The sequence below is a fragment of the Pogoniulus pusillus genome, chromosome Z (assembly GCF_015220805.1).
Source record: "Pogoniulus pusillus isolate bPogPus1 chromosome Z, bPogPus1.pri, whole genome shotgun sequence".
Classification (NCBI taxonomy): domain Eukaryota; kingdom Metazoa; phylum Chordata; class Aves; order Piciformes; family Lybiidae; genus Pogoniulus; species Pogoniulus pusillus.
In genome coordinates, this window is record NC_087309.1 from 8,642,717 (window position 1) to 8,668,368 (window position 25,652).

At 47.7% G+C, this 25,652-nt stretch overlaps 1 protein-coding gene across 3 annotated transcripts; it reads left to right on the top strand.

The window, feature by feature from the left end:
• Positions 1–304: 304 nt before the first annotated feature.
• On the top strand, positions 305–21,907 carry GDNF (glial cell derived neurotrophic factor). 3 transcript variants are annotated; one of them, XM_064140296.1, is made up of 4 exons: positions 305–487; positions 1,583–1,696; positions 2,852–3,049; positions 21,199–21,907. In XM_064140296.1, the coding sequence occupies exons 3-4, from the start codon at positions 2,878–2,880 to the stop codon at positions 21,681–21,683; spliced, it is 657 nt and encodes a 218-aa protein (XP_063996366.1). In that variant the 5' UTR covers positions 305–487; positions 1,583–1,696; positions 2,852–2,877; the 3' UTR covers positions 21,684–21,907. The 3 variants fall into 3 exon arrangements, with proteins under 3 accessions (XP_063996366.1, XP_063996365.1, XP_063996367.1); XM_064140295.1 differs by lacking the exon at positions 305–487 and having other exon boundaries at positions 1,126–1,696; XM_064140297.1 differs by lacking the exon at positions 305–487 and having other exon boundaries at positions 1,129–1,696; positions 2,852–2,950.
• The last annotated feature ends 3,745 nt before the right edge of the window (positions 21,908–25,652 follow it).

Here is a 25,652-nt window from a genome sequence, read left to right on the forward strand (position 1 = left end):
CGCTGGGCGGACGGAGAGTTCTGTTGGACGCCACACAGCCCCGCGCCCGCCCGGGCTGAGCGCGTTAATGCCACAGCACCGGCGACATGAGGACCTCGTACCTCCGGACAACTGGGTGAGTCATAAATACACGGCACAGGGCTGAAAGCCGAGAGTGTTTACAGCGGCTTTGCAGCGGCCTCCGGCGAGTCAAACGGCCGCCGCGCCCCACGCAGGGGCCCGGCTGCGCGGAGGTGTTCCGCACCGCGGCTGCCGGCGTGGGACCCGCGCTGGCGGCACCTGCGGCCGGCGAAGGGCAGGGAGGGGGGTCCGCCGCCGTCAGTCGGTCCGTCCGTCGGTCTCGCCAACCGCGGGCGGGCGGCGGGAGCGCGGACGGGCGGCGGGGGAGAGGGACGCGGTGTTAGGTTACCCTGGCCCGGCCCGGCCCCGCCGCTGCCGCGGGGCCAGAGGGTGCCGCGAGGCTAAGCCGGCGGCCGCGCAGCCCTCGGTATGTGGGGCCGGTGACTTCAGCCGGGAGATATTTGCAGGCTCCGCGGGGTCCGGTGCGGGGGGCCAGCGTGTGTTTGGGTCTGAAAGCGAATCAGCGGAGGGCGCGTCACTGCCAAAGGGCCCTATAAATCCATCTGCGGCGCCGAGACGCCCTGGCAAAACCCCCGCGTCCGGCTCCGCGATCCCCTACTCCGCGGGTGCGGCGGCCCCTCCGCGCCTCGCCCACCCCGCGCCCCCTTCCGGACCCACCGGCGCCCGGGGAACCGGACGCGCCCAGTCCCCGCCGAGGCAGCAGGAGCGGGTGCTCCCGGGCACCGGCCCGGTCTCTTGCCGCTGCCGCCACGCTCCTCGTTTGGATCTAAGCTTTTCGCCGCGACGGGACTCCCAGTCTGGAGGAGGAAGCCTCGCTGCTGCTGTTATCTGCTCTGCAAACCCCAGTGCCTGCCTCTGATTCTCCCAGCAATCTGAGGGGGCTGCTTTAAATTTTTATTTTTAAATTATTTTTATTTTTTCCCTCCCCTCCTGGCGTAGGTCGCTTTGGTTTTTGTTTGTTTGGGGCTTTCTTGTTTGGGTTTGGTTTTGGGGGGTTTTGGTGTTTTTGGGGTTTTTTTGTGGTTTTGGTTTGTTGGTTGGTTTTTTTTTCCCTTGAGTTTATTGATATTTTTAATATTTTTTTTTCCTCCTTCCGTCCTGCCTTTGCGTGCGTGTCCGAGCGGTTCGCGGCTCCCCGCGGTGCTGGACCAGCTGGCGTTACAGGAGCCCTGATGTCTTCATCTGACTCTCCGCAGTTGTTGATGGAGTGTCGTTCTCAGATTTCCAGGCAGGGTCCCAAGAGCAGCACCCAGAGCCAGCTCCCGCTGCCCGGCGGCGCTCCTCGCGGCTCCGGCCGCTCCCGCCGCTGCTGAGCGCGGCTGAGGGGCCGGGGAGGGCGGAGACCTGCGCGGGGCTGCTCCTGCCGCCACCACAGCACCTGCGGCGCCGGGCAAAGCCACCGAGGTTTCTGCTGGCGGTTCCCCTCTGCCTCCACCCACACTTGAGACCTTGCCCCCCTCTCCCCCGCCCCCCTTCCTTACGTCGTTCCACCCCCTCCTAGCGCAAAGAGGGTCCTAGCGGTTGGACCCCGACCCGGCCCACATGCATCTCCCGTCCGGCCGCTCGGCTCCCCGGCGTTAATGTCCATCTTGGGTCCAAGGAGACCAGCTCAGAGGTGAGGGCGAGGCGAGGGCCGCGGCAGGGCGGGCGGGCTGGGGTGAGTAACCTCCGCGGAGTGGCAGGGGCGCCCCGCAGCGCCGCGGACCCGGTGAGGTGCGAAGGCAGTGACGGCGGAGACAGCGCGCTCCGGGAAGCGGGTGTAATAGTGGGTGCCGGCGGTACCCGTGCGGCCGCCGCGCCCCGAACCCTGCCGCGGGAGAGGGGGCTGCCGCGGAACCGCCGGGCCAGGCACTGCCCGCAGCCGCCGTCCGGGCCGAGTCAGACCCGGCTAGGGGCAAGCTGCCATACCCGGGCGGCAGACATCGATCGGGTTAGTGCTTAGCAGTGGCGGGCTGCGGGCGGGGCGATCGAAGAGCGAAAAGGAAAGAAGAAAAAGGGAAAGGAGAGACGAAGAGGAAAGGGACAGGAAAAGAAAGTACAGGGCAGAAGAGAGGGTAGAGGAAAAAAAGGAGGGGGGGGGGGGGGGAGGGGGGGGAATTAGAGGAAAATGAAAGAGATAAAACAATGAGGAAAGGAGAAAGAGAAGAGGGAAGGGAAAGAAATGTCAAAACCATGGGAAAGGGAAGTGAGAAGGAGAAAAGTAAAGAAGAAAGGGAAAGGAGAAAGGAAGAGGGGAAAGGAAGAGAATAAGGAAAGGTGACAAGTGGAGAGGAAAGGTAGAAGAACAGAGAAAGCCAAAAAATGCAAAGGAAAAAAGGATTGAGAATGGGCTGAGGAAGGCGAATGGATAAAGAAGAAAAAGGTGGAAAGAGGAAAGGAGAGGAAGGTTTGCTTATAGGACAGACACCACGAATCTGCGCAGTTCCACTCCCTTAGATGATCCTGGTCCACCCTGGCGCCACCCGGGTGCTGAAGGAGGATATGCACAAGGTGACCTGCCTGCCAGCACGGGGAGACTGTGACACCCCCATGTCCCTGAGCTCCGGCTTCTACAGCAGTACTCTTGGACACCGAGGAGCTGGAAGCCATTCTGTGCCTCCCTCTCTGGGCACAGGTTGTTTCCCCTTGCTGTGTTCCTGAGCCTGGCCAGGGCGGACTAGGCTTTTCTGGGGCGCAGAGCTGCTGAGCTTTGTCTCAGGGTTGTCAGGGAGGGGTTAGGGTTGGGGGAGTGCAGCAGCTTGTGACTAACCCTGCCTTTCCTCCCTGACAGGGGCCCGTGTTGGAAGGAGATCTAAGATGAAGTTATGGGATGTTGTGGCTGTCTGCGTTGTGCTGCTCAACACGGTCTCCACCTTGCCCCTGCCCACTGGTAAGGCGCCTCCCAAGGAGCCCCCTTCAGTGGTAGAGGGGCCTGAAGACGATCTCTCCCCCATCAGCCTGCTGCCTCCCTATGCTGTGCACAGTGACTGTAAGAAACATTCCCCTTTGTAGCCACTGCTGTCTGTCTTGCTAAACCTGCTTCCCTTTGCTCAGGCGTCAGAATGAGGAAAGAACCCCCCTACATCTCTAAACTAAGTCATCCTCCAAAGCTTGGGGTTGGCAATTGTGGTGGCAATGCCTTTTCTTCCTTCTCTCCCCGAGTACTACTTTTCTTGTTAGCCCTTTGGCTGAAGATCCCAGACAGGTAGTTGTGTGCAGAGAAGCTGAGAGGATACTCCTGGGTAGCTTCAGGGTCTTCAGACCTGCCAATACAACTATTCACTGCCTGTAGTGGGTGCAAATCCTGATGGAGATTGGACTCCATGATGGGAGGCCCTGTATGCACCCTCGAGTGCTGCTGAGTTGTATTGCATCCTCCTCACATTCTGATCTTGAAATTAGTGTGTTCACTTGGAAATTTACAGAAGAGTAGCAGTGGTTGGGTTAGGAGCTTGATCTAGAGTGAGACGCATGAGGTTGTTCACAGTAAGACAGTTTAGAAACCAAATGACAGGTAATAATAATGCTTCACTAATAATAGGTCTGCAATAGCAGATACAAGATTTTCCCAGTGGTATATGAGTGTTACACTAACTCTGATGGCTTTTTAAAGTGAGAGTTAATATGACTCTTAAAGTGCCAAAGTGTTCATACGAACTGTGGAGATATTCACGTAGGAGATGCAGCTTGGAGGTTGCTCCCTTTGCCCATGCTTGGCCCTCTCTGTTTAGCTCACTGCAAGAGGCAGGCAGCATCCAGTAATTTGGGTTCATGTTTATCTCCTTATCTGGAGGCATGCCCTTTCTCTCTGTCTGCCACAGCTCCAGCCATGCACCAGCCACTCTGGTTTCTTCAGGAGCAGCCAGGCTAATGCAGCAGGGAGGCACTGAAGGGGAAATCGTGTGCCATGACTCTGTGCTTTCATCTGCTCCTATTCCACACACATAACTCTGGCTTTCCCCATTTAGTCCTCTCTCATTCCTTTTCTTGCTTTTGTTTCTCCACTATTGATAACCTTCCTAGGCTGCCACCTCCACCTGGCAGCCCCTGTCATCCTTTCAGCCCCACCACACAGGGAGATAGGCCAGTAGTGCTTCTTCCCAGGGTTTCAGCCTGCCAGGGCTGCAGGGCTATGATCTTCTCCGTGATGAGCTATGTGGTGGGATAGGTACTATCCTAGAAAACATGATGAACAACCTTTTTATGCCATTGTTCTAGTCCCTTCTGCTTGCAAGAAAGGCATTTGGGAGACCAGTCAGTTTGTAGCTCTGGCAGAATCTGCAGGGTGGGAGAACGTTAGTGCTCCATTTCACCAAGGCAATAATGTTTGTATAGTACCTGCTTTTATCTTGAAATTGTGGGAGTATAGTTCATGGTGAGTTGGTTTCTCTGAAGTAGCTCAAGAGGACAGACATCAGAAGTGATCTTAATTGTTGCATCTTTTTATTTTTACCCTTGTGGATGGGGTAAACAAGCAGTGGGAATAAAGAAAACCTAAGTTTTACCTGAGCTATGGTAGTACCAAGAGACAGCCTCTTCCAGCTATGTCTGTTTCCAGGGTACAGTTGCAGGCTTTGTCAAACAAAAGTGGGTTGCAAGTTATTGGCCAGGATAGTCATTTGAGAAAGGGCCAATAGTTTGGTCTCAGTCTCTTTAACCTTGCGAATCACAAATAGTGAGCCCTGCTTCACAGGGAAAGTAAGCAGTGATGCTCTTCACAACAGATTTGAGCAAAACCCAAGGAGTCCTTGTGATCTTTACACAGCACCAGTGCTTTACACAGCACCAGTGCTCGAAAGTCACAAACTCTTACTCTCTGCTGCTCTGCTAAGTTGGATGAGTCAGGGGAGACCTGCAGAAAGACAACTGAAAGAAAGCAGTGAAATCTCTTTGATCCACTCTTTTTTTGCCATTTGTAGTTGATTTGAAAGTGTGTGGTGTCTGGAACCCATGAGGCTCATGCAGTCTGGGCACATCACTGCCTTCCTGCTACATCAGCACCTTGTTCAAATTGCCAACATCAGTGTCTTTAAGATATTTATCTTTGCTTACCATTTGGTGACATAGGATTTTCAACACAAGAGAGACATAAAAAATGGAAGCTTGTCTACGCCATGTAGATTTCCTTCTCCTCTTGTAGGTTTCTCTTACAAGCAGAGGGCAGTGTGCCAGGAGCCTGCAGGTGGGCTTGCAGCTCCCCAGCTTATCTGGTGGTGGACCTGCTGTGTGTTAATATCTCTGTGGATACTGTTGGTCAGCTGCTTAGCCAAAGGCCTGTGCAGTGGGCAGCTCACTAAGCAGCGAGCTTAAAATCACCCACGCTGGCTTATCCACATAGGGTAGGCATGTGGGCACTGAGCAAGACCAGGTGCTGTGTGCAAAGAGAGATGCACAGCTCTCCCCTAAAGTGATGCTTATGCAGTTGCACTGGAAGGTGTGCAGAGAGGTCAGGTCTCCCTTAACCACTTCCATCAGGGGTTAATAGGGTTGGGAGATCTAGTGCTGCTCCTAAGGGTGGGCCATACACCTACCTATACAGATCTGTTCTCCCAGGCCCTTAGCACCTTCTTGTGTTCTCATTTGATAGGATTGTTTTCTTGGCAAAGTGCTCTGATGTCACCTGATATTACCCCATCCCTTTCAGATTGTCTCAAAACCTTCCTTCCTTTCAGCATACAGACAAGGTCCTAACCTCATCAGGTGTAATGTGCTGACCTTTGCTGTTCAGGGCAGTAATTAGAGAAGACTGTGCTGGCAATTGCAGCCTTCTGCATATTTTAGTGCAGAAGGGTGGAGTGAGAGTAGTCTTCATAAATGCAGCATTCATAGGTCTTTTATGCATCCATGTTCATAGGGTAGCTATAGAGTTTGAAAGATTAGAAAACCTTAATTTCCCTCACACAGTCTGTTAGGGTAAGGATGCAATTAGCTTAAACAGCAACTGTGAACAGAACAAATACAAAACAAATTATTCTTAAGGAAATGCTGTCAGCAACCGCAGAAGCTTGACAGCACACATGGAGCCAAAGACCTCGTTTTAATGCAGTAAATACATCTGGTAGCTGCTTGCCACTCTTTGGTCATAACATGTATGTGAGGCATTGGAGTGGGCTGCCCAGGGAGGTGGTTGAGTCACCAACCCTGAAGGTGTTTAAAAGTCATTTGGAGGTAGTGCTTGGGGATATGGCTTAAGGCTGAACTTTGTAGAGTAGGGATATCATTTGGACTTGATGACTCTGAGGGTCTTTTCCAACCTGAATGTTTCTGTGATTCTGTGGCTGAAGGTCTCTTCCAACCAAAATGATTCTGTGACTGAAATATCCTGAGATCCAGGCTATGATCACAGAATCATGGAATTCTCAGAGTTGGAAGTGACCTCAAAGATCATCCACGTCCAACGCCCCTGCTGTGATACATAGTTTCTTGATAAGTTAACACCTTTGGTAAGAACTAGAGGTAAGCATGTAGAGTTACATGAAAAATCTTGCCGTGGGATTTTTCCCTCCTTAGAGAAAGAAAAGTGTTTTATTGCATTACAGAGTTACTCGACAGCCACTGGATGGTCAATTCTTTTTGGAGCTCCTTTGGTGTATTTGTTAGGCTGTAATGCACCACAGTATGTATGCATTACACCTCTGGTAATAATTCTTCATAACCCTGCTAAGGGTGATCTAATGTTAACTTACTGCAGTTAGCTGTGACATTATCAGCTAATATGGAAAACACGTAGAATAAGCAGTAGTAGTGTAAGGGATCTTCAAGGCAAAGACCAGTATTTAAATGCCCATTTCCTTTGCTACAGTATTTATTAGGCATGTTCCAGTGTTAGGAGCCAGAACTCTCCTGTTTCTGTTCAGGCTTTGCCGCTCAACACACCTGCATTGTGTGTGACCTATGTGCTGTAGTCTAAGATGCCCAGAAGCTACAAAGGTAGTCTGGCCATGCACAGTAAATGCAATTCCTTAGAGAGGTGTCTGCCACGCCCAGCAGGTGCCACACTGCATCACCTGCTCTGCGTGTATCCAGCACAGCCAGTGCATCCAGACAGTGTCAAACTGAGCATGCTTGTGTCTCTGGGCCAGCATGTATGTAGAAAAAGTTTGTTTGCTTGGGCACGCTGAGGTTATCTGAGCATTTAGAAATCTCAGGTAGTCAAGACTGCCAATTCACGGGCAAAATTCTAAAGAGGAAAAAAATTAACAGGACACATCTGATTAAATCCAGATGCATGCAGCCCTGGAAGCCAATTTCTCTGCTGTCTTGGTTGTAAATGCTGAATATACTCCTCTGAAGGGTGTTCTTGGACTTAGAGAGGAGAGAACTGAAATGCAGTAGAATATTATTTTCTTCTCATTTTTCAAAAGTTATCCTTTCTTTAAAGTTTTTTGTCTTTGCTGCTTTTCTATTTAAGGACCTCAGAAATTTCCCATTGGAGGTGTGGATCCTTTTAAACATTTTGCAGATGTGGCTTGCTAGATAACATATCTGAACATGCCTTTCTTGGTCATCTTTCATAGGCCTCTCCAATATATTGTAGAAATCCACATGTTCAGGGTCTGAAGATGACAAGCTGCAAAACGCTTCTTGAAAGGCTGAAGAAATCACCTCTGTAGTGACTATTGGTGAACTGATGGGGGAGGCATTATTTGTCAACTTGAAGAGGATCCCTAACACGGATAGGTTGTAATGTCTTTGTAAATTACATTGTACCTGTTTGGCACTGCATAAAATATGTAAAGTTATGGAAGCTAAGAGAAGCCACTGGGTCATCCCTCACAGGTGCATGTCAGAGGTGGGTGTCTAGTGCAAATATCCGTTCTTCATGCCCCCATGCAAACTGTCAAGCAGCTGCAGCTTAAAATTTGTAGTATGTAGGCCAAGTGCTGTGTGACTACACTTGTTGTGGATTCTCCTATTTCTGAGGTATCATAGAATATCAGGGGCTGGAAGGGACCTGGGAAGATCAGCTGGTCCAGCCCCTCTGCCAGAGCAGGATCACCTAGAGCAGATCACACTGGAATGCATCTACATGGTTCTTGAATATTTCCAGAGAGGGAGACTCCACAACCTCCCTGGGCAGCCTGTTCCAGTGCTCTGCCACCCTAACAGGGAAAAAAATTCTTCCTTAGGTTCACATGGAATAAGGTAGTAAGTTAATGACAAGTAGTTACTGAGGAATATTAAATATTGCAGCATAACCACAATCAGGATCATCAGGCATCTAAACAGGCTACTGCATGTTGATACTGGTGGAGTGGTTGACACAGCAGAATGGTCATTTTCCACAGAATCTGCTGTAGTTGCTGCTCAAGTAACCTGTGATAAGGAGAACCAAAAGAAAGATTGCAATGGTTCTTGGAAGTCCGGTACTGATTACAAAGAGAAGAAGGGATACATTACTTGAGAGGGGTACAAACAAGGCATTAAGTCACAGAATATACACTAGAGTATGTCTGTTTTCAAGATCAGGGACAGAAGATCAATTGTGTGAGCACGGGCATCCTTTTTAGGGAATAAAGTTACACTGATTTAGACTGTACCTATCGGTACAGCACTTCAACCAAAACTTGCAGGTACATTTCTTTGAAGTCTTCTTTGAAGACTTCTACAAGTGTCTTAATGAGCGTTGAACAAAAGTGATCTTCAAAAGAAGAAAACACACCAAAGTCAGAATACTTGTTTTCCTGCACTGGGGCCAGGCAGAGTTACAGGGGTAAGGCAGAACTTCTCAGGTGGCCACGTGTAGAGGCAAAGCTGGTCATATCCCCTTTAACTACATATTCCCTTTAGCCGCGTACAAACATCTGGACTACCTCTTCTCCCATCCCGTGTATGTAAGATTTCTTTGGCAAAATCAGCTATTGCTCAGGAAATTTCTGACAGGGAGGTGTGGATCCAGCTTAGCAGCTGGGAAGGAGCTTGCTCTTCTGAGCACACAGCAGTGCTGTCTGGCAGGCCATGATCCATGCATACCAACACGAGACCTTCTGCAGCAGAGCACGTAGCACCTACCCCAGAGACAGGGACTGATTATTAAAATAATAACATTTTCCACACCACAGTATTAAATTTATTCATATCATTGCTATTTCAAATACATTGAAATGAAGGTAGTGAAGGGCGACAGTGGTGGAATATGTATTATTTATGGGTTAGATAAAAAAAATCCTGCAGCAGAGACTGCTACAGGAGAGGCATTATCCATGGTCTTGCCTGAACAGCTCTGGTCTGCTGCTTCCAGGAGAGAGAATGGGATCTGGTCTTTTCCTGATACTTCGCAGCCTGTGCCTGGAAAAACCCTGAGAACACCCCTAAAACCCAACAGGAGATGCAATGTAAGAGCACAGGCAGCCTGAGAACAGTTGCTGTTACTTATTTAGGAGTAGTGTTCCTATTCAGTAAGCTGGCACTGAGCTGGGGCTGGGTGATCAATGTGGGATTACTGATGTCATGCAAGGAGTGGATTGGATCACTTCTGCACTAGAGTTGCTAAAGAGAATTTTTTTTCTATTAATGACAGTATTTCCTCCATTAACATTTCAGTGCCATGCCTGCTAGCTGGCTGTATGCATTCTTGCTATTAGGGGTCGCAGGTTATGTGTCCCATTCATTTGAGGCTCTCACAGTTGGCACAGGGCCAGATATTAAGCATAAACCCAGGTTTTACTGGGAACCTGTGTATTTACTTAGCATGGTATGAATTTGGAAGTGTACAAGGCCTTAGTGAGGCAAGAGCAGGCAGGTATGTGACTTGCCCAGGTTGGGCTTCTGCTCCATCACTGGCTTGAGGCAGTGCACTGCCACTTTTTACCCCTTTTACACATTTTATGCTGTAACTTCTTTAAATGGAGAGACTACTTTGTAGGTGCTGCTGTTCCCACATAGTCCCACCCAGTACAGCCTTGGTGCAGACAGGCTTCTGCCAGCTGGTGTGGGGAACTGTCACAAAACCTCAGGAGCAATTGCTGCAATTGCTGAGAATTTGTCAGCTCCTCAGTGCCTCAGAGCTGTTTTTTCAGAACTCTGACCACATCCTTCTGCTGCTTCTTGGTTGCTTGGCTGCCAAATGAAATACTCCCTTTAATCACTCCAGAGAGGCCAGAGAAGGGACCTGGCCCTGGGTGCCAGCCCAGGAGCAGGCAGGATCTTGTGCACAGCCCTGCCTGGACCAGATGAAGAACAAGAAACTTTTGTGGACAGGTCATCTCACAAGGCAGTTTCCTTCACCTAGTTCACCAGGCCTTGCTATGTCCCTCTGCTTGCAGAGGACTTCCCCCAGCTGTCAACAATTAGATGGTCATCTTGTTTCTCCCCTTGTGATGAGAACCAGAGTCTCAAACTGCGGGAAAGCAGGCAAAGGGTGCAAGGGGAGGCACAGCCAAGCATGGCAGTGTGAAAACACAAAGTACTCTGCAGATTTGCTTTCATGAACTGTTGTTCATGGGAAGCAGTAGGGTTAGCAATTGAGCTACGAACACAAAACTCCGCCAGGAGAAAGCACACCAAGAGAGCTAACCCTGTGCCTTTTCTTAGGGCTGCCTTATCATTCCTGATGGATGTGAGTGGCCCCATAGTCATCCTCCATATTACTAAGCACTTTACTTGATAAGAGACAAGGGGTACTGCTAAGAGACTCCATTTCTAAGGGCTCTCTGGGTTGGAGGACAGGACTAAGTGTTTCCTGGGAGCTGTTAAGTCAGACTGTGAGGTAGTGAACAAGAACTGTGTTAAACATTTAAGGATGAGCTCTGTTTCCTAACAGACACAACCTCCTGTTTCCTTTTCACTCTTAGCCCCATGGATTTTCATGCAAAGCATGAGAGCTAGGTCATTCCTCAGAAAGGTAGTGTATGAGTTAAGTCCTGAAAACCCTTTGGCAAAGCTATTTTTAACACCTGAGTTTGCTCTGATGCCTGCATGATAGACTTTGTTTTTAATGAAAGATATTTCATTTTAAGCAAAGTAAATGGCATATCCTCACCCACAGTTGAGGTTTTGCTTTATGATGCAGAATAATTATCACAGGAGTAATTTTATCCTTCGTAAGGTCACAATTCCACAAACGGGCTACTCTGAGGGTGTCCCAAAGTACATCTTTGTGGTATGAGACAAAGGGATTCTGTGTTTGTACAGGGTGTGTCCCCTGTAACAAGTACCTGAATCATGGAATCATAGAATCATCCAGGTTGGAAGAGACCTCCAAGATCATCCAGTCCTGAAAACCGAACTAAATACAGAAGTAATTACTGAATAAGTACTATGCTGTAGCAGTTTTCACAAGCAACAAAAAAGTGAGGAGGATTTGTTGCAGTCACTGTTAGAGGCACATTAATTATCTGTTTCCCACTTGCAAATGATCTTAAGAAGATAGGTGTTTGCAGGTGTCACTTTTAAGGAAACTTTAAAAACACACAGGACCAAAAAAAAAAATTAGCTATGAAGGGTTCAGATTAAAGTACCAGAACTGTTTTTCAAAAGGAACATCTGATCCAAGCAGAGATGAAGATCTGGACTTTCTAAATAATGCTTACCATTATAATGAGCTGCATTAATCCCCTTGAACTTTGAATTCGTTCTTTAAACTGGAGTCTGAATGCTGCTGTTTGAACTGCTGTAGTAGAAAGACATCTGTGATCAAGGGAAATACCTGGTAATTTTATTAAATGTTTGGCCTGGCATTTTGATGTAGTAGTTATAGACTGTCACAAATGCATGTATAAAAGCTACACTGTAAAACAAAATACCTGATTTTATCATTTTTAGTGTACCTTCTGTGACTTCTGTTATATCACTTTAACTCAGGATGTGCAAAGTATCAAACGACACCACAGTGATGTGATTACATTTTCCCAGGATCACAGAATCTGAGAATGGTTCAGGTGGGAAGGGACTTCAAAGATCATCCAGTTCCAACCCTCTGCCATAGGCTTGAGCATGTCCAGAGAAGGGCGACGAGGCTGGTGAGAGACCTTGAGCACAGTCCTATGAGGAGAGGCTGAGGGAGCTGGGATTGGTTAGCCTGGAGAAGAGGAGGCTCAGGGGTGACCTTATTGCTGTCTACAACTACCTGAGGGGAGGTTGTGGCCAGGGGGAGGTTGCTCTCTTCTCTCAGGTGGCCAGCACCAGAACGAGAGGACACAGCCTCAGGCTACACCAGGGGAGATTTAGGCTGGAGGTGAGGAGAAAGTTCTTCACTGAGAGAGTCATTGGACACTGGAATGGGCTGCCTGGGGAGGTGGTGGAGTCGCCGTCCCTGGAGCTGTTCAAGGCAGGATTGGATGTGGCACTTGGTGCCATGGTCTAGCCTTGAGCTCTGTGGTAAAGGGTTGGACTTGATCTGTGAGGTCTCTTCCAACCCTGATGATACTGTGATACTGTGATACTTCCCACTAGAACAGGTCACTCAAGGCCTCATCCAGCCTGGCCTTGAGCATCTCCAGGGAGGGGGCATCCACAGCTTCCCTGGGCAACCTGTGCCAGTGTCTCACCACCCTCACTGCAAAGAACTTCTCCGTAACATCAAGTCTAAAAATCCCCTCTGCCAGCTCAAACCCATTACCCCTCATTCTGTCACTACAAGAGCTTGTAAACAGTCAGTAAAATCCCCAACTGTAGTTTAGGATCAGTATGTAAAACTATGAAGTGCAAACATTTTCAAGTATCTGAAACTGTCAGGGTGTATGAGTTTAAAAGAAAAGAAGAGGAAAAAAAGAAAAACACAGGAACTATTATTTTGCTCTTAATAGAATCTAAGCTTTTTTTGTAAACTGTAATAGATACCATGGTTAGAGGAGACTGTAGTTAGCCTTTTAATCCATAATCAGGCACCAAAATGAGTAACTGAATGGTTGTTTTTTTCTCAGAAGCTGGAGATCCATCTGTTCCTACTGAAATCAGTTTGTGGTCAGGTACAAACTGAGGGTTTCTTGCTCTACCATGCTGGGTTGCTGCCACTGCAGGGGAATATTTGGCTTTAGAGAAAGCAAAAAAAAAAAAGAAATTGTTGCTACTGAAATCAAAGGAATAGTTTTACAAAATACAATTATGACCACATGTCTGTTTTTCTTTAATGCAGGTTGCTTTCTTGAGGATGTGGCGAGTTTGATTTGGATATTAATTTAATCCATTTGGTGTAGGAGTCTGAACACTGTGTAGTCCATTCTTCTGAAACTCCTGGTCCTGCTGGCATGTGGTGTCTCTAATTAATTAGAAAAGCAAAATCAAGAGCTGCAGGGTTTTCAGTGGGGAGGATGCCTGAAGGAAGGCACCTTTCCCTGCATGCCCAAAGATAGCTTTCCACAGAAGCTAGTGGGGAGCATGACAGGTGTTTGGCTGCAGGATCCTGCACCTGTATGCTCTGACAGTTCTTTTGGTGCCTAGGGGACAGGAACGCTGCTCAGGGACAGGCAGGTCAAAACTTCATGTTCCAGAAAGCAGTAGCAAGGTGTCAAAACTCTGAGTAAGCCCTAGAGGCTCAGAAAGCAAGTGAACAGCTTTCAAGCAGAAACCAGAAGATGCATTTTATTTTTTTTTAAATAATATTTAAAATTTTGTTTGACTCCTGTGAATTTGGTGTTCACCAAATCTGCCCTCCCAGCCTGGTCACTCTTCTAGATCCCCAAGGGCATCAGTCCTGTGATGTCTCGCTCTTTCCTTCTTTGCTTTTTCATTCATGTGAGAAGCTCCTGGCAGATCAAGAGCCCTGGTTGTCTGGACATGGGAGACAGAGAAGGTGCCCAGATGTAGGCTGGCACATGGGCTGCCATCTATACCCACCCACCACTCTTGATACTCCACCACTGCACGAGAATGCAATTACTCATGCTCTGGTTGCCACCAGAGCAAAAGGCTCTTTCTCGTCCTGCCTGAGGAGAGGCTGAGGGAGCTGCGGTTGTTTAGCCTGGAGAAGAGGAGGCTCAGGGCAGACCTTATTGCTCTCTACAACTACCTGAAGGGAGGCTGTAGCCAGGTGGGGGTTGGTCTCTTCTCCCAGGCAATCAGCAACAGAACAAGGGGACACAGCCTCAAGTTGTACCAGGGGAGGTCTAGGCTGGATGATAGGAGGAAGTTGTTGGCAGAGAGAGTGATTGGCATTGGAATGGGCTGCCCAGGGAGGCGGTGGAGTCACTGTCCCTGAAGGTGTTGAAGCAAAGCCTGGATGAGGCACTTAGTGCCATGGTCTAGTTGATTGGCTAGGGCTGGGTGCTAGGTTGGACTGGATGATCTTGGAGATCTCTTCCAACCTGGTTGTTTCTTACGATTTCTATGGCTCTCTGAATGCTTAGGTCCTTGGCACGGTGCTGAGAGAGGGAGCATGGGAGCAATGTGGGAGAGCAAGATGAGCAGGAGCAGAACACATGTGCTGGCCACAGCTCCTGTAACACTGCTGGCTGCCCCAGGTTCCTGCCAGCAGGGTGCTAGGCAGAGGTGGTGCAAAAACATGCCCTCTTGGCTTCATACCTTTCGTCGGAGTGTTCGTGACACCACAGTCTTAAGTGGTGGGTCTCAGCCTATTGCACTGCCCTTTTGCCATGCTGTGAATAAGATACACAAGAGTCCCATGTTACATTTCCAGGACACATACATAGTCCTTTTCCTCAGCTAACACCTGTGTTGGGGTTCATCACGTGTGTGAACCAAGCTTTACTAACCTGTATTGAGGACATGCTGTCCTATTCTGTCCCATCCTGTCCTATCAGATCTGGCTTTGGATTTTCAAATTCGCATTTCTCTCACTCTGGAGTATGGAACCAGAGATTACTACTTAGAGATCTTCCCTGCTTTTATTGCCATAGCATCTGAGCATTTTCTGCTGGCACTTTGTACAGTGTGAGAGACATCTGCCATGTGTTTGTTCTCTCAGCTTTTCCATCAGAAGCCACACATTGTCAGTAAACCAGTTTGTTTTGAAGAAAAACCTGTGTATAATTAGATACATTTGCATATGTGTAAATACAGCACATATATACACACATGCAAACTGTGTGTTGCAGGAGCTGACGATAGTGTGTGCTTCTCTCAGGGGTGTGGAATCTCCACAGAAAGCTCTGTCTGCTGTAGGATCAAATCAACACATCCATGCAGTATGAGATTAGCAAAACTGCCAGGCTGTTCACCCTGATTCCGAGACTATAAGTGTTTTCTAAGCAGTGTTGAGACTGGGATACCTAAGTACTGCTCGGTCAAATGGTTTTATTCAGGTTACAAGCCAGCACATGAAGCCAAGGCAACCCCTGTGCATCCAGTGGTGTTCCCTGGCCACACAACTTGGCTCAGCACACTTTTCACCCCACATGGCAGTTGCCACAGTAGAGAGACCAAAGAAGTGTTCAGCATGTGGTGGCTGTGGTGCAGAGTGGTCTTGGCATCTCTAGAGCACTTTAACCAAATACCCATCAGGATGGTGTGGTCCTGCTGTCAGCTTCCTCCATCGTCCCTTCTGTTCACTCGCCTTTTATGGTCTTTAGTCCTTGCTCAGTGGTTATTGCTTATTCATGTGAAATGTCTAGTGGTAGCTTCCTTAGCACTTGCCTCGTTTCAACCCATCGTGCTTGGTGTTAATGCTGACATTTCTGCTTGGCTGCCCAAGGTCCTTCTTCAGCAGTTTTTACACTGTTTTGGGCTCTCAGACTTCACACCCACACTTACTGGGCAGTTGAATATCCCTATTGATTTGTGGTCAGCATCTTAGTATAGGCTACTAAGTCAACTCTCACTTCACTCCTGGTTGTCAAGGTTTCCTCCAAACCCTTGCAAGCCATGCCTGGTGACTGTAGTCATGCTGATCACTAAGCTTCATTAGGCAGCAGAAAATTAGCACTAAGCCCATCTCACCAGTATCACAGTATCACAGTATCACCAAGGTTGGAAGAGACCTCACAGATCATCAAGTCCAACCCTTTACCACAGAGATCAAGGCACCAAGTGCCACGTCCAATCTTGCCTTGAACAGCTCCAGGGACAGCAACTCCACCACCCCCCCGGGCAGCCCATTCCAGTGTCCAATGACTCTCTCAGTGAAGAACTTTCTCCTCATCTCCAGCCTAAATCTCCCCTGGTGTAGCCTGAGGCTGTGTCCTCTTGTTCTGGTGCTGGCCACCTGAGAGAAGAGAGCAACCTCCTCCTGGCCACAACCACCCCTCAGGTAGTTGCAGACAGCAATAAGGTCACCTCTGAGCCTCCTCTTCTCCAGGCTAACCAATCCCAGCTCCCTCAGCCTCTCCTCGTAGGGCTGTGCTCAGGGCCTCTCACCAGCCTCGTCGCCCTTCTCTGGACACGCTCAAGCATCTCAATGTCCCTCCTTAAACTGGGGGGCCCAGAACTGAACACAGTACTCAAGATGTGGTCTAACCAGTGCAGAGTACAGGGGCAGAATGACCTCCCTGCTCCTGCTGACCACACCATTCCTGATGCAGGCCAGGATGCCACTGGCTCTCTTGGACACCTGGGCACACTGCTGGCTCATGTTCAGGCGGCTATCAATCAGCACCCCCAGATCCCTCTCTGTCTGGCTGCTCTCCAGCCACTCTGACCGCAGCCTGTATCTCTGCATGGGGTTGTTGTGGCCAAAGTGCAGCACCCTGCACTTGGAGCTATTGAATGCCATCCCATTGGACTCTGCCCATCTGTCCAAGCGGTCAAGGTCCCTCTGCAGAGCCCTTCTGCCCACCAACCCAGTCACATCCGCCCCCAGCTTAGTGTCATCTGCAAACTTGCAGTATGAGCTCTATTTTTTGGGTCCAGGGTTCAGTGGGTGTTGGGTCCCACCATGCATGATGCAGTACTGAAAGTACAGGCCCATACTGCCATGTGTGTTCCTGGGGATGTGTAGTAATTCAGCGCTGTACCAGACAGAAGAGGGAGGTGTTCCTTGAAGAAAATTTGGGGTACATTGGCAGTCAGTCCAGTTGGAAGCTGCCAAAAAGAGCACTGTTGCATTGATCATAACTAGTTTGGAGCTCCAGAGGGAGAGGGTATTGCTGCTTTGCTGCTTACAGCAACCTGTGAGGACTCAGTGAGTAGCCTGGCAGTGCAGCTGCCATTGTGTTAGTGTGGTGTACCCACACAGTGCACGTGTTGTAGGTGGGCAGATGCTGACCAGAGTCAAGGGGTCAAGTACAATTTCTTGAGTGGAGGCTCTGTGCCTTCTGCTCCCACTGGTTCCCCAGTATCGCCCTTATGCCTTATGATGACTCCATGATACAACCTCCAAATACTGAGACTCATTGGAGGAGTCTCTTGACTGCTTGGGGTACCTGCCTGGAATATTTTCCAGTCCCCTGGGCTGAAGGGTAGGTCCAACCTGGAAACAGAAAATTCACATCAGTTTTAGTCATAATGCTGGTATCCCTCACAGAGACTCTCCTGAGTGGCCTGATGTTGCAATAGAGAATGAGCTGATGAGGGATCCCCAGCTTTGTAGGTGTGTCAGCCACACACACACCTTATCCCAGATTACAGCCTGGAACAATTCTTGTATGGTTTGGGTTTCAGCCCCAGTGAGATTAGCAGGATCAGTCGTGCAGCCAGTAATCCATTTTTCTAGTTTCAGCAAGTCCATTTCTGTCAGCAGGGCTTCTCTAGATGGATATGATGCTAGCCTGATTACCTGATCTACTTTTTGCCCTACTGCTTTCACTTTCTGCAGTATTGAAACCCCCATGCCTCTGTTAGCAGTGTCACACAGAGTTTTTCTGTGGTGTGTTTCCTCCACTTTACATACCACAGGCTCTCAGCAACATTACCTTCCTTGGTCCATTTGGAGTAGTGATTGTGCATGAGCCAGGATGTCATGATGGGCTTTGAGCAGGGACACTGTCCACAATGAGAACCTTTTCTCATCTTTACCTTCCAGGGCATACTTGAGTTGTCTTGGACAGGACACCACTAGAGTCCTGTAACTGTCTGATTAGTAACTAGTCAAAGCAGACTCCCCTGTAGAGCACTGTTGCAGAAGTAGGTGCTTTTTTCCATCTGAATTGCAGGCAGCTTAAAAACAGTGTGCTAGTTGGGCTGCTGTCTCTTCGGGCAATCTGCAGTTTTGTTTCTCCCTTCTTAGGTGGGGAACACTTACTCCCCTTGCTGCACTAGGAGTGTACCAGGCTTGGGATAAGTATGAGACTAAAGACTGCAGACAAGAATCTCCATATAAAGGTTGGGTTTTCCTATAATTACCTCTTGTCCCCTTCTTGATGGTTGACCATTGCATGAATTTCATTAAACCCTTGTACACTTCTCTGGTGGTTTCATGTCACTGTCTGCAGCCAACATCTTACTGAAGCATACTGCTGATGTAGCAGCTGGGCCAGGACTATGTGGCAAAAGTGTGGACTGAGTTAGTCACAGTAGCATGAAAGGGGTAATTTGAAAGTAAGTGAAGAATGGCACAACTAGAGCTATCTGCCCAGGCCAGTCATCCTCTTATTTAGGTTAAGAAACCAAGTTTCTGTGCAAGAAATCTAGAAGCCACCCAGTCCCCCAGCAACAAGTGCCCCCTGACAGACCCCATCTGTATCTGTGCCAGGGCCGTTTGTGCTTGGGAGGTCTGTGCCAGCTCCGTGTAAGTCATCTTGGTTGACTGAGTTTAGCAAGATGCCTATCCCTTCCTGCTTTTAAGGAATGTAACCCACCCATCACCTTGACCTGGATCTTGTTCAGTAGGGCAGTTTTCCTAATGGTGTAGGTAAACCACCCTGTACTACAACAGAGCTGAGTAGTGCATGCAGTGGACACATCTGCCCAAGCTAGTACACATGGCTCATTAGTACACATGGCTCGTAGTGGGCAATTTCAGTACCTAGTACAGAGGTAATGACAGAGCAAAGCAAGAAGGCTGTAAGGAATATGGAGCTTGGTGCAGGATCCTAATTTGTTTGTGTCCCATATAATTCTATAGATAGCAGCCCATCCATCCTTTGTGTCTTTTGGCAGTCACTGCCCTGCACAATTGTTGCCTTTGGCATGGATATATGTAAAACAAAATGTCATTCACCTTTCCTAGTCCCAGATTCTACAGTTTATAGGATCACACTTCCTATGTGCTCCTTGTGTGAAGGTACAAGGTTGTCTGCTGTCATTACTCCTTTTTCTAGTCAGTACTATTTTGCACTAGCAGAATTAAGATCCTGCTGCCCCAGTCTCCTCTATATTTGGTGCTTATATTGAGGATATGAAGGTGCACCTTTGCTAGGTAACAGGAGGCAGCTTCATGTCTTCTCTTCCCTGTCCACATGCCATCGTGTGTGGGCAGGATGCATTCATTGCCTGGGCTTCCACCAAGGCCTCTCTCTGTGAGAGTGCTCATTAGGGAAATGTGACACTGGGTCTTTGCCTAATAAGTTGTTCCTATCTTACCACTTGCCCCAGTGAGAGCATTCATGGAGGTACCAATCCCTGACTAGGTGCACTGTATTGGATATTGCCTTTCTTAGTGCTTCCTGGTGTTGTTCCTTGGATGCTTGCAGGGGTCCTTCTGGAGATGGGTGCACGACAATGGTCTCTCACATGGGTGGACAATTAGGAGCTAGGTGCAGAAAGAAGCATCCTCTTATGTCTTACTGCAAAGGAAATGAGTCCTCAAGTCTTGATATTTGGCACAATGAATTAAAAAGATCTCAACACTGCACTGTAGTTAATGTGTTCAAGAGACAATCATTAATAATGCAACATAAGGGCACCTTTGCATGGGCTTCTGACATCCTGACCCTCCATTAAATCACTGTATTCATTAAAGCAGATGACAGTGAGGGATTTAGTCCACAGGAAGTTCAAAGATTTCAGAATGCAGGGTTTTTTTTTCCAAATCATGCTGAGAAGTTGAAATCTGAGAACATTTCAGAACATGTTTAGTTTTACCTTCCTTGAAGAGGTTCATTCTGCTAATACAGAAACATTTCATTGACTTCAAAGTTCAGTTTACTTAAATGGTTTATCACCAGTAGAGTGTACACCAGTTGGAAAGTGAAATAGGTATTCTGATGTCATAAAAAGAAAATACATTAATAACAGTTCCCTTGAAAATTAACTTAATATTTATATTCTGACCTATTTTTACTCAGTCTAATCAGCATCTTGTGATGCAGAATGCTTCCACGAGAAATTTTTCAAAAGCTCTGATAATAATTATCTGCTAGAAGCAAAAAAAAAAAAAAAAAAAAAAAAAAAGCACAAGCATTCAACTAGGAATAACAGCTCAGGCTGGTATCCCAGGGAATTTGTCTTTCACTAGTGCCTAAAAACCTAGTCATGGAATCAGTCAGGGTTGGAAGGGACCACAAGCATCATCTAGGTCCAACCCCCCCTGCCATGGGCAGGGACACCCTAGCCTAGATCAGGCTGGCCAGAGCCTCATCTAGCTTGTCCTTAAACATCTCGAGGGATGGGACCTCAACCACCTCCCTGGGCAACCCATTCCAGGCTCTCAGCACTCTCATGCTCAACAACTTCCTCCTCACGTCCAGTCTGAACCTACCCACCTCCAGCTTTGCTCCATTCCCCCATGTCCTGTCACTACCTTATATCCTAGAAAGTCCCTCCCTAGCCTTTTTGTAGGCCCCCTTCAGATACTGGAAGGCCACAAGAGGGTCACCTCAAAGCCTCCTGCAGACTGAACAGCCCCAACTCTTTCAGTCTGTCCTCATATAAGAGAGGTGCTCCAGTCCTCTGAGCATCCTCGTGGCCCAATGAGTGGATTTGGCAATACTAACTGCTGCTGGTGTGAAAAGACAACAATTAACAACTATAGTCACAAAATTGCTTTAAAGAAATTTTCCCTTTTGCTGCTTTGCTGGGAGTAACCTTACTACAGTATCTTCATCTATACATCAATTAATATTCATACCATGACATGCTTTGCCTTCCTTCAATTTTGACAGGGCTCATTCAGTATTGAAAGATGCACTGGAGTGCTACCGAGCATCAGCAAACACCTACGGAGATATATGCATGTAATTTCTTTCTCTCCAAAGGAGTTTCCATGATGATCTAAACCACTCCAAATTTTCCCTCCTTTCCGAAGGCCCTGGGCGCATGATCTGAAGCGATGGGCAGAGCATCTTGCATGTGTTTTAACCTTTTTGAGCCGTGAATGGACAATGACAGCTGGTGTGTGACAAAGCCTTTTCTCTCTTTCCCGAACAGCTAATATGCCAGAGGATTATCCAGACCAGTTTGATGAGGTAGTGGACTTTATTCAAGCCACCATTAAAAGGCTGAGGAGGTCGCCAGATAAGCAGGCTCCGATTTTTTCAAGGCGAGAGAGAAACCGGCAAAATGCAGCCACGAACATAGAGAATTCCAGCAAAAAGGGAAGGAGGAATCAAAAGGGGAGAAATCGAGGGTGTGTCTTAACAGAAATACATTTAAACGTGACCGACTTGGATTTGGGATACGAAACCAAAGAGGAGCTGATTTTCCGGTATTGCAGCGGATCCTGCGACGCAGCCGAGACCACCTACGACAAAATCTTGAAAAATCTGACAAGGAAGAAGAAACTTGTCACTGACAAAGTGAGGCAAGCTTGTTGCAGGCCCACAGCCTATGATGATGACCTGTCCTTTTTGGATGATAACCTGGTTTACCACATTCTGAAAAAACATTCCGCTAAAAGGTGTGGATGCGTCTGATGGCTGCCTGCCAGCGGCAGCGCCGGTTTTGCATTCCTGCTACGACGCTAAGAGAAGGGACCAAGGTTCCCAGGGAAGCATCTGCTCAGAGCGGACAAATGAGGACCAAGAATGCAGAACTAGGGGTCATTAAAAGCTTGGGGATATGTGAGGCGTTATTGGAGGATGGTGGCTTTTGATGTCCTACAGAAAAAAATCAATAAAAGCTCAGGTGGAGATGCCAACGGCTGGATGGCGTGCACACTTCCTTTCTCATTTGACACAGCCCACCATCAGTGAGACTCAGATCCACGAGGAACGTGCTTAAAAACGCAACTCTGCCACACCACTCTGTGTTGTAGTTACATTTTTTCCGGTGCCAGGAAGGTTAGCTGAGAAGTAGCTTAGGACTACCATACCCATTTCCCTCCTCTGCCCTCAGCTTTACTGAAGCACGTTGTGCTAGTGCTCATTGAAGGTGGTTCCTAAGCACTTAGGGCAACTTCTAAGCTGTAATAAGGTTAACACCCCCTAAGTAAGATTGTGACAGACAAATACGAAAATTCTCAGGCTCAAGTTCTCTATGGCCAAGATAAATTTCAAAGCAGAACAATTTCACTTACCAGTCAAGTTTTGGTTATTTCCACCTTATGTTCCTTCAAAATAAGTGTAGGGTTTTATTCTTCTGCTACCTATGAAAACAAGTTGAGTTTTTAAGCACTTCTTCCTAATACAGTAAGAAAAATTACAAACCCAGTCTACACAAAATGTGTTTCTTTAGGTTTACAAAGGACTAACATCACTTGCGTAACTACATTTCTATTTGGTCATTGTGAGTGAGCAGAGACTACTTGATGCAATGCATCCATTCAGAGACATAAATATACAGAAGATATTTATTGAGATTAAGTTATTGTTATTTATTACCGTTCAGTAATGAGTCTCCTTTCCTTATTTATTAAAGTTTCTTTTCAAAGGTGCCAAAGTAGAAGGTGCTTGGAAGATACAGACAGAATGAAGTTGGGAACAACGGTCCATGATTCTGATTCAAAATGTTAACTCCAATGCAAAAAATCACTTACTTTACCTTTTTTTTTTTTGTTTTCTTTTTTCCCCCCTTTTTTTTTTCTTGAACAAACAAAATCCTGATTATGTTCACAAAATGTAGAGCCAAAGCTTGCAACCCTTCCTACTCTTCACTAATGATTTTGAAAATGGTCACACGTGCGCAGGAGCAGCAATGGCTCCGGCTGAGTGAGGGTTGCACGACTTGGTTCAGCATTAGCAATTCCCTTAGGAAAGCTATTTCTAGTCGTATTTTAAATGTAGTCACATGTTTTTGTCCTCACACTTCTTTTTTGCCAACTGACCTCATGTAACTATTGACAAATGGAAGAAATAACCACATTTAGCCTTATAATTTCTTGTTGTGTTTATTTAAGCTTTTCCTTCCGTATTTCCGCATAGAAGAGGTTACGTCCCTCTTACTAGTTAGCCCTGGATTTAATATAGCCTGCAGTTAAACAGTTGTGTTGAGTAACCAAAGTGTTTTGTGTAATTTGGTGGAACGTTACAGGATCGTACCCATGCAGCACAACAGTCTCAGTTTCCTTAGGATGAGAGAGGGTCTGCGGCAAAGGCATTCAGACCTGACTGCTAGCACAGGCTCTCGTTCTGGAGACTTCTTTTCCCAAAGGAGCAGCAGTGCAGGTCACTAGACATACCTGACAACCAGTGAAGCATCAACTCCCACAGAAACAACAGGAAGAAGAAATAAAAAGACCCTACTGAAAACAAAACAAAAAATACGGTCTGACCGCTTATCTCGTGCCTGCAGTGGCTTTCCATACTCACTTTGTCCTTGGAGCACCACAGAAGAAAGGACTAGAGGGCAAAAAAAAAAACAAGAACAGGCATAGAAAGAAATACCAAGTGCATGACATAAAATGTAGCCCCAACCTCTGCTGCTTTCCCTTGGTGGATAGAGGGCAGCCTCAGAGCCTCTCCATGGGGTCTGTCCTGCAATGCCACAGAGGCATCTTACTGTCCACACTGGGCATGGGTGGTACAGCTGATGCCACCACAAGCATCAGCTTTTTGGGGCAGTCAAAGCCTGCTAAGGCTTGTGCTGCTGGATAGCTCACCAGCAAGCAGCACTCAGAGGTGTGCTTTCACGCTTGCCCTGGTTGCTGAATACTTGCCTCAAAGCATTTTCTGTGCAGCTGTAAGAGGTTGCAACCAAAGCAAATTGATATATTCAAAGTACAAAAGGGTAAAGTTTGTGATTTTTTTTTTTCATTTTATTTTTTTTTTTAGACCTTACTGAAGACAGGAGTGTGCTTCTCTGGAGTTTTTTACTTCACCTGCGATTTATGTCTCAGTCATTTGTGTTAACCAACCAAAGTTCTCTACAGACTTTATTTTTGTACAATATTCATTTTATAACTTTTTATGGAATAAAACTCATTTCTATTGTTGCCTCCTTGTTGCTTGTGCTTCTTTCCCATTGCACTGCTTCCAACTGGCTCCCAGCTTGCATGGGGTGTCCTGGAGTCCTGTACCCCTAAATTCCTCTCCTGCCCGGACTTCGGGGGGAAAGGGGAAAAGCCGCCTGGTTTCCCCCCCCCTCTCGCCTGCCCTGCAGCCGTGAAGGGGGGGAGGACTGCCCCATGAGTTCCCGCGCTGGAGCCAGGCTGGGATTGGCCGTGCGCTTTCGCGCCTAAGGTGTGGTAACTCTGCCCTTTGTCTAGCCAAGGTTATAACTATTGGGGGTCTTCCTGCCTTTGGGGTTCCCGCTTTGGAGTTTGCCTGTGCCTGGACGTATGTCTCTGCCTGAGCTCGCTCACTCTCCTGTGCCTGGACTGCAGAGAGATCAAGGATTCGCTTTCCTGTTAGGCACACCTTTGTGTGCCTAATGACCCTTAACGACCCTTAACGACTCCTGCAGCCGCTGGAGGAGGAAGACAGACCGCATGAGCCAGCCTGAGTGAGTTATTTGGCTTAGCTTAATTTAGTAAGAAACTGCTATTAATTAATAGCTGAGGCCTTTTCCAAATTCTGACTTCCAAATATATAGTCAGATTATTGATGGTATCCTTGTAGATTAATTCTCATGCAACTCAACCTGTTTATCAAACGAAATTAATCTTTGTATATATAGTTGTGGGGGCGGGTTTTTGGAAAAAATAAAAAATATCTATTTTTGATAAATTTTTGACTCGGCCACGAATTAATCCTGCTCTCCGCAACGTGGGGCAGTGCTGAGGAGCCAGCAAGTCCTCTCACGATGTGGAGCTTTCCTCCCTATTTTACCAGCATTGTTAATGTAGGTAATAGGTGTGTGTAGCCTCTTGGCAGAATGTATCATTAATGGGCCACTGAAGTGTATGGCTTGAAAATGCATGGTAACTCATGACACAGTAATCCATCCAATGGCAGACTTGAAGCCTGCTACTACTCTATTCAACACTGGTCAGGCCACACCTTGAGTACTGTGTCCAGTTCTGAGGCCCTCAGTTCAAGAGAGATGTTGAGGTACTGCAAAGTGTCCAGAGAAGGGCGACAAAGCTGGTGAGGGGCCTGGAGCACAGCCCTGTGAGGCGAGGCTGAGGGAGCTGGGGGTGTGCAGCCTGGAGGAGGCTCAGGGGTGACCTCATTGCTGTCTACAACTACTTGAAGGGAAGTTGTAGCCAGGTGGGGTTGGTCTCTTCTCCTAAGCAACCAGCAACAGAACAAGGGGACACAGCCTAAAATTGTGCTGCAGAAGGTGTAGGCTGGATGTTAGGAGGAAGTTGTTGCCAGCGAGAGTGATTTGGCATTGGAATGGGCTGCCCAGGGAGGTGGTGGAGTCACTGTGCCTGGAGGTGTTCAAGCAAAGACTGGATGAGGCACTTAGTGCCATGGTCTAGTTGACTGGCTAGGGCTGGGTGCTAGGTTGGACTGGCTGATCTTGGCGGTCTCTTCCAACCTGGTTGATTCTATGATTTTATA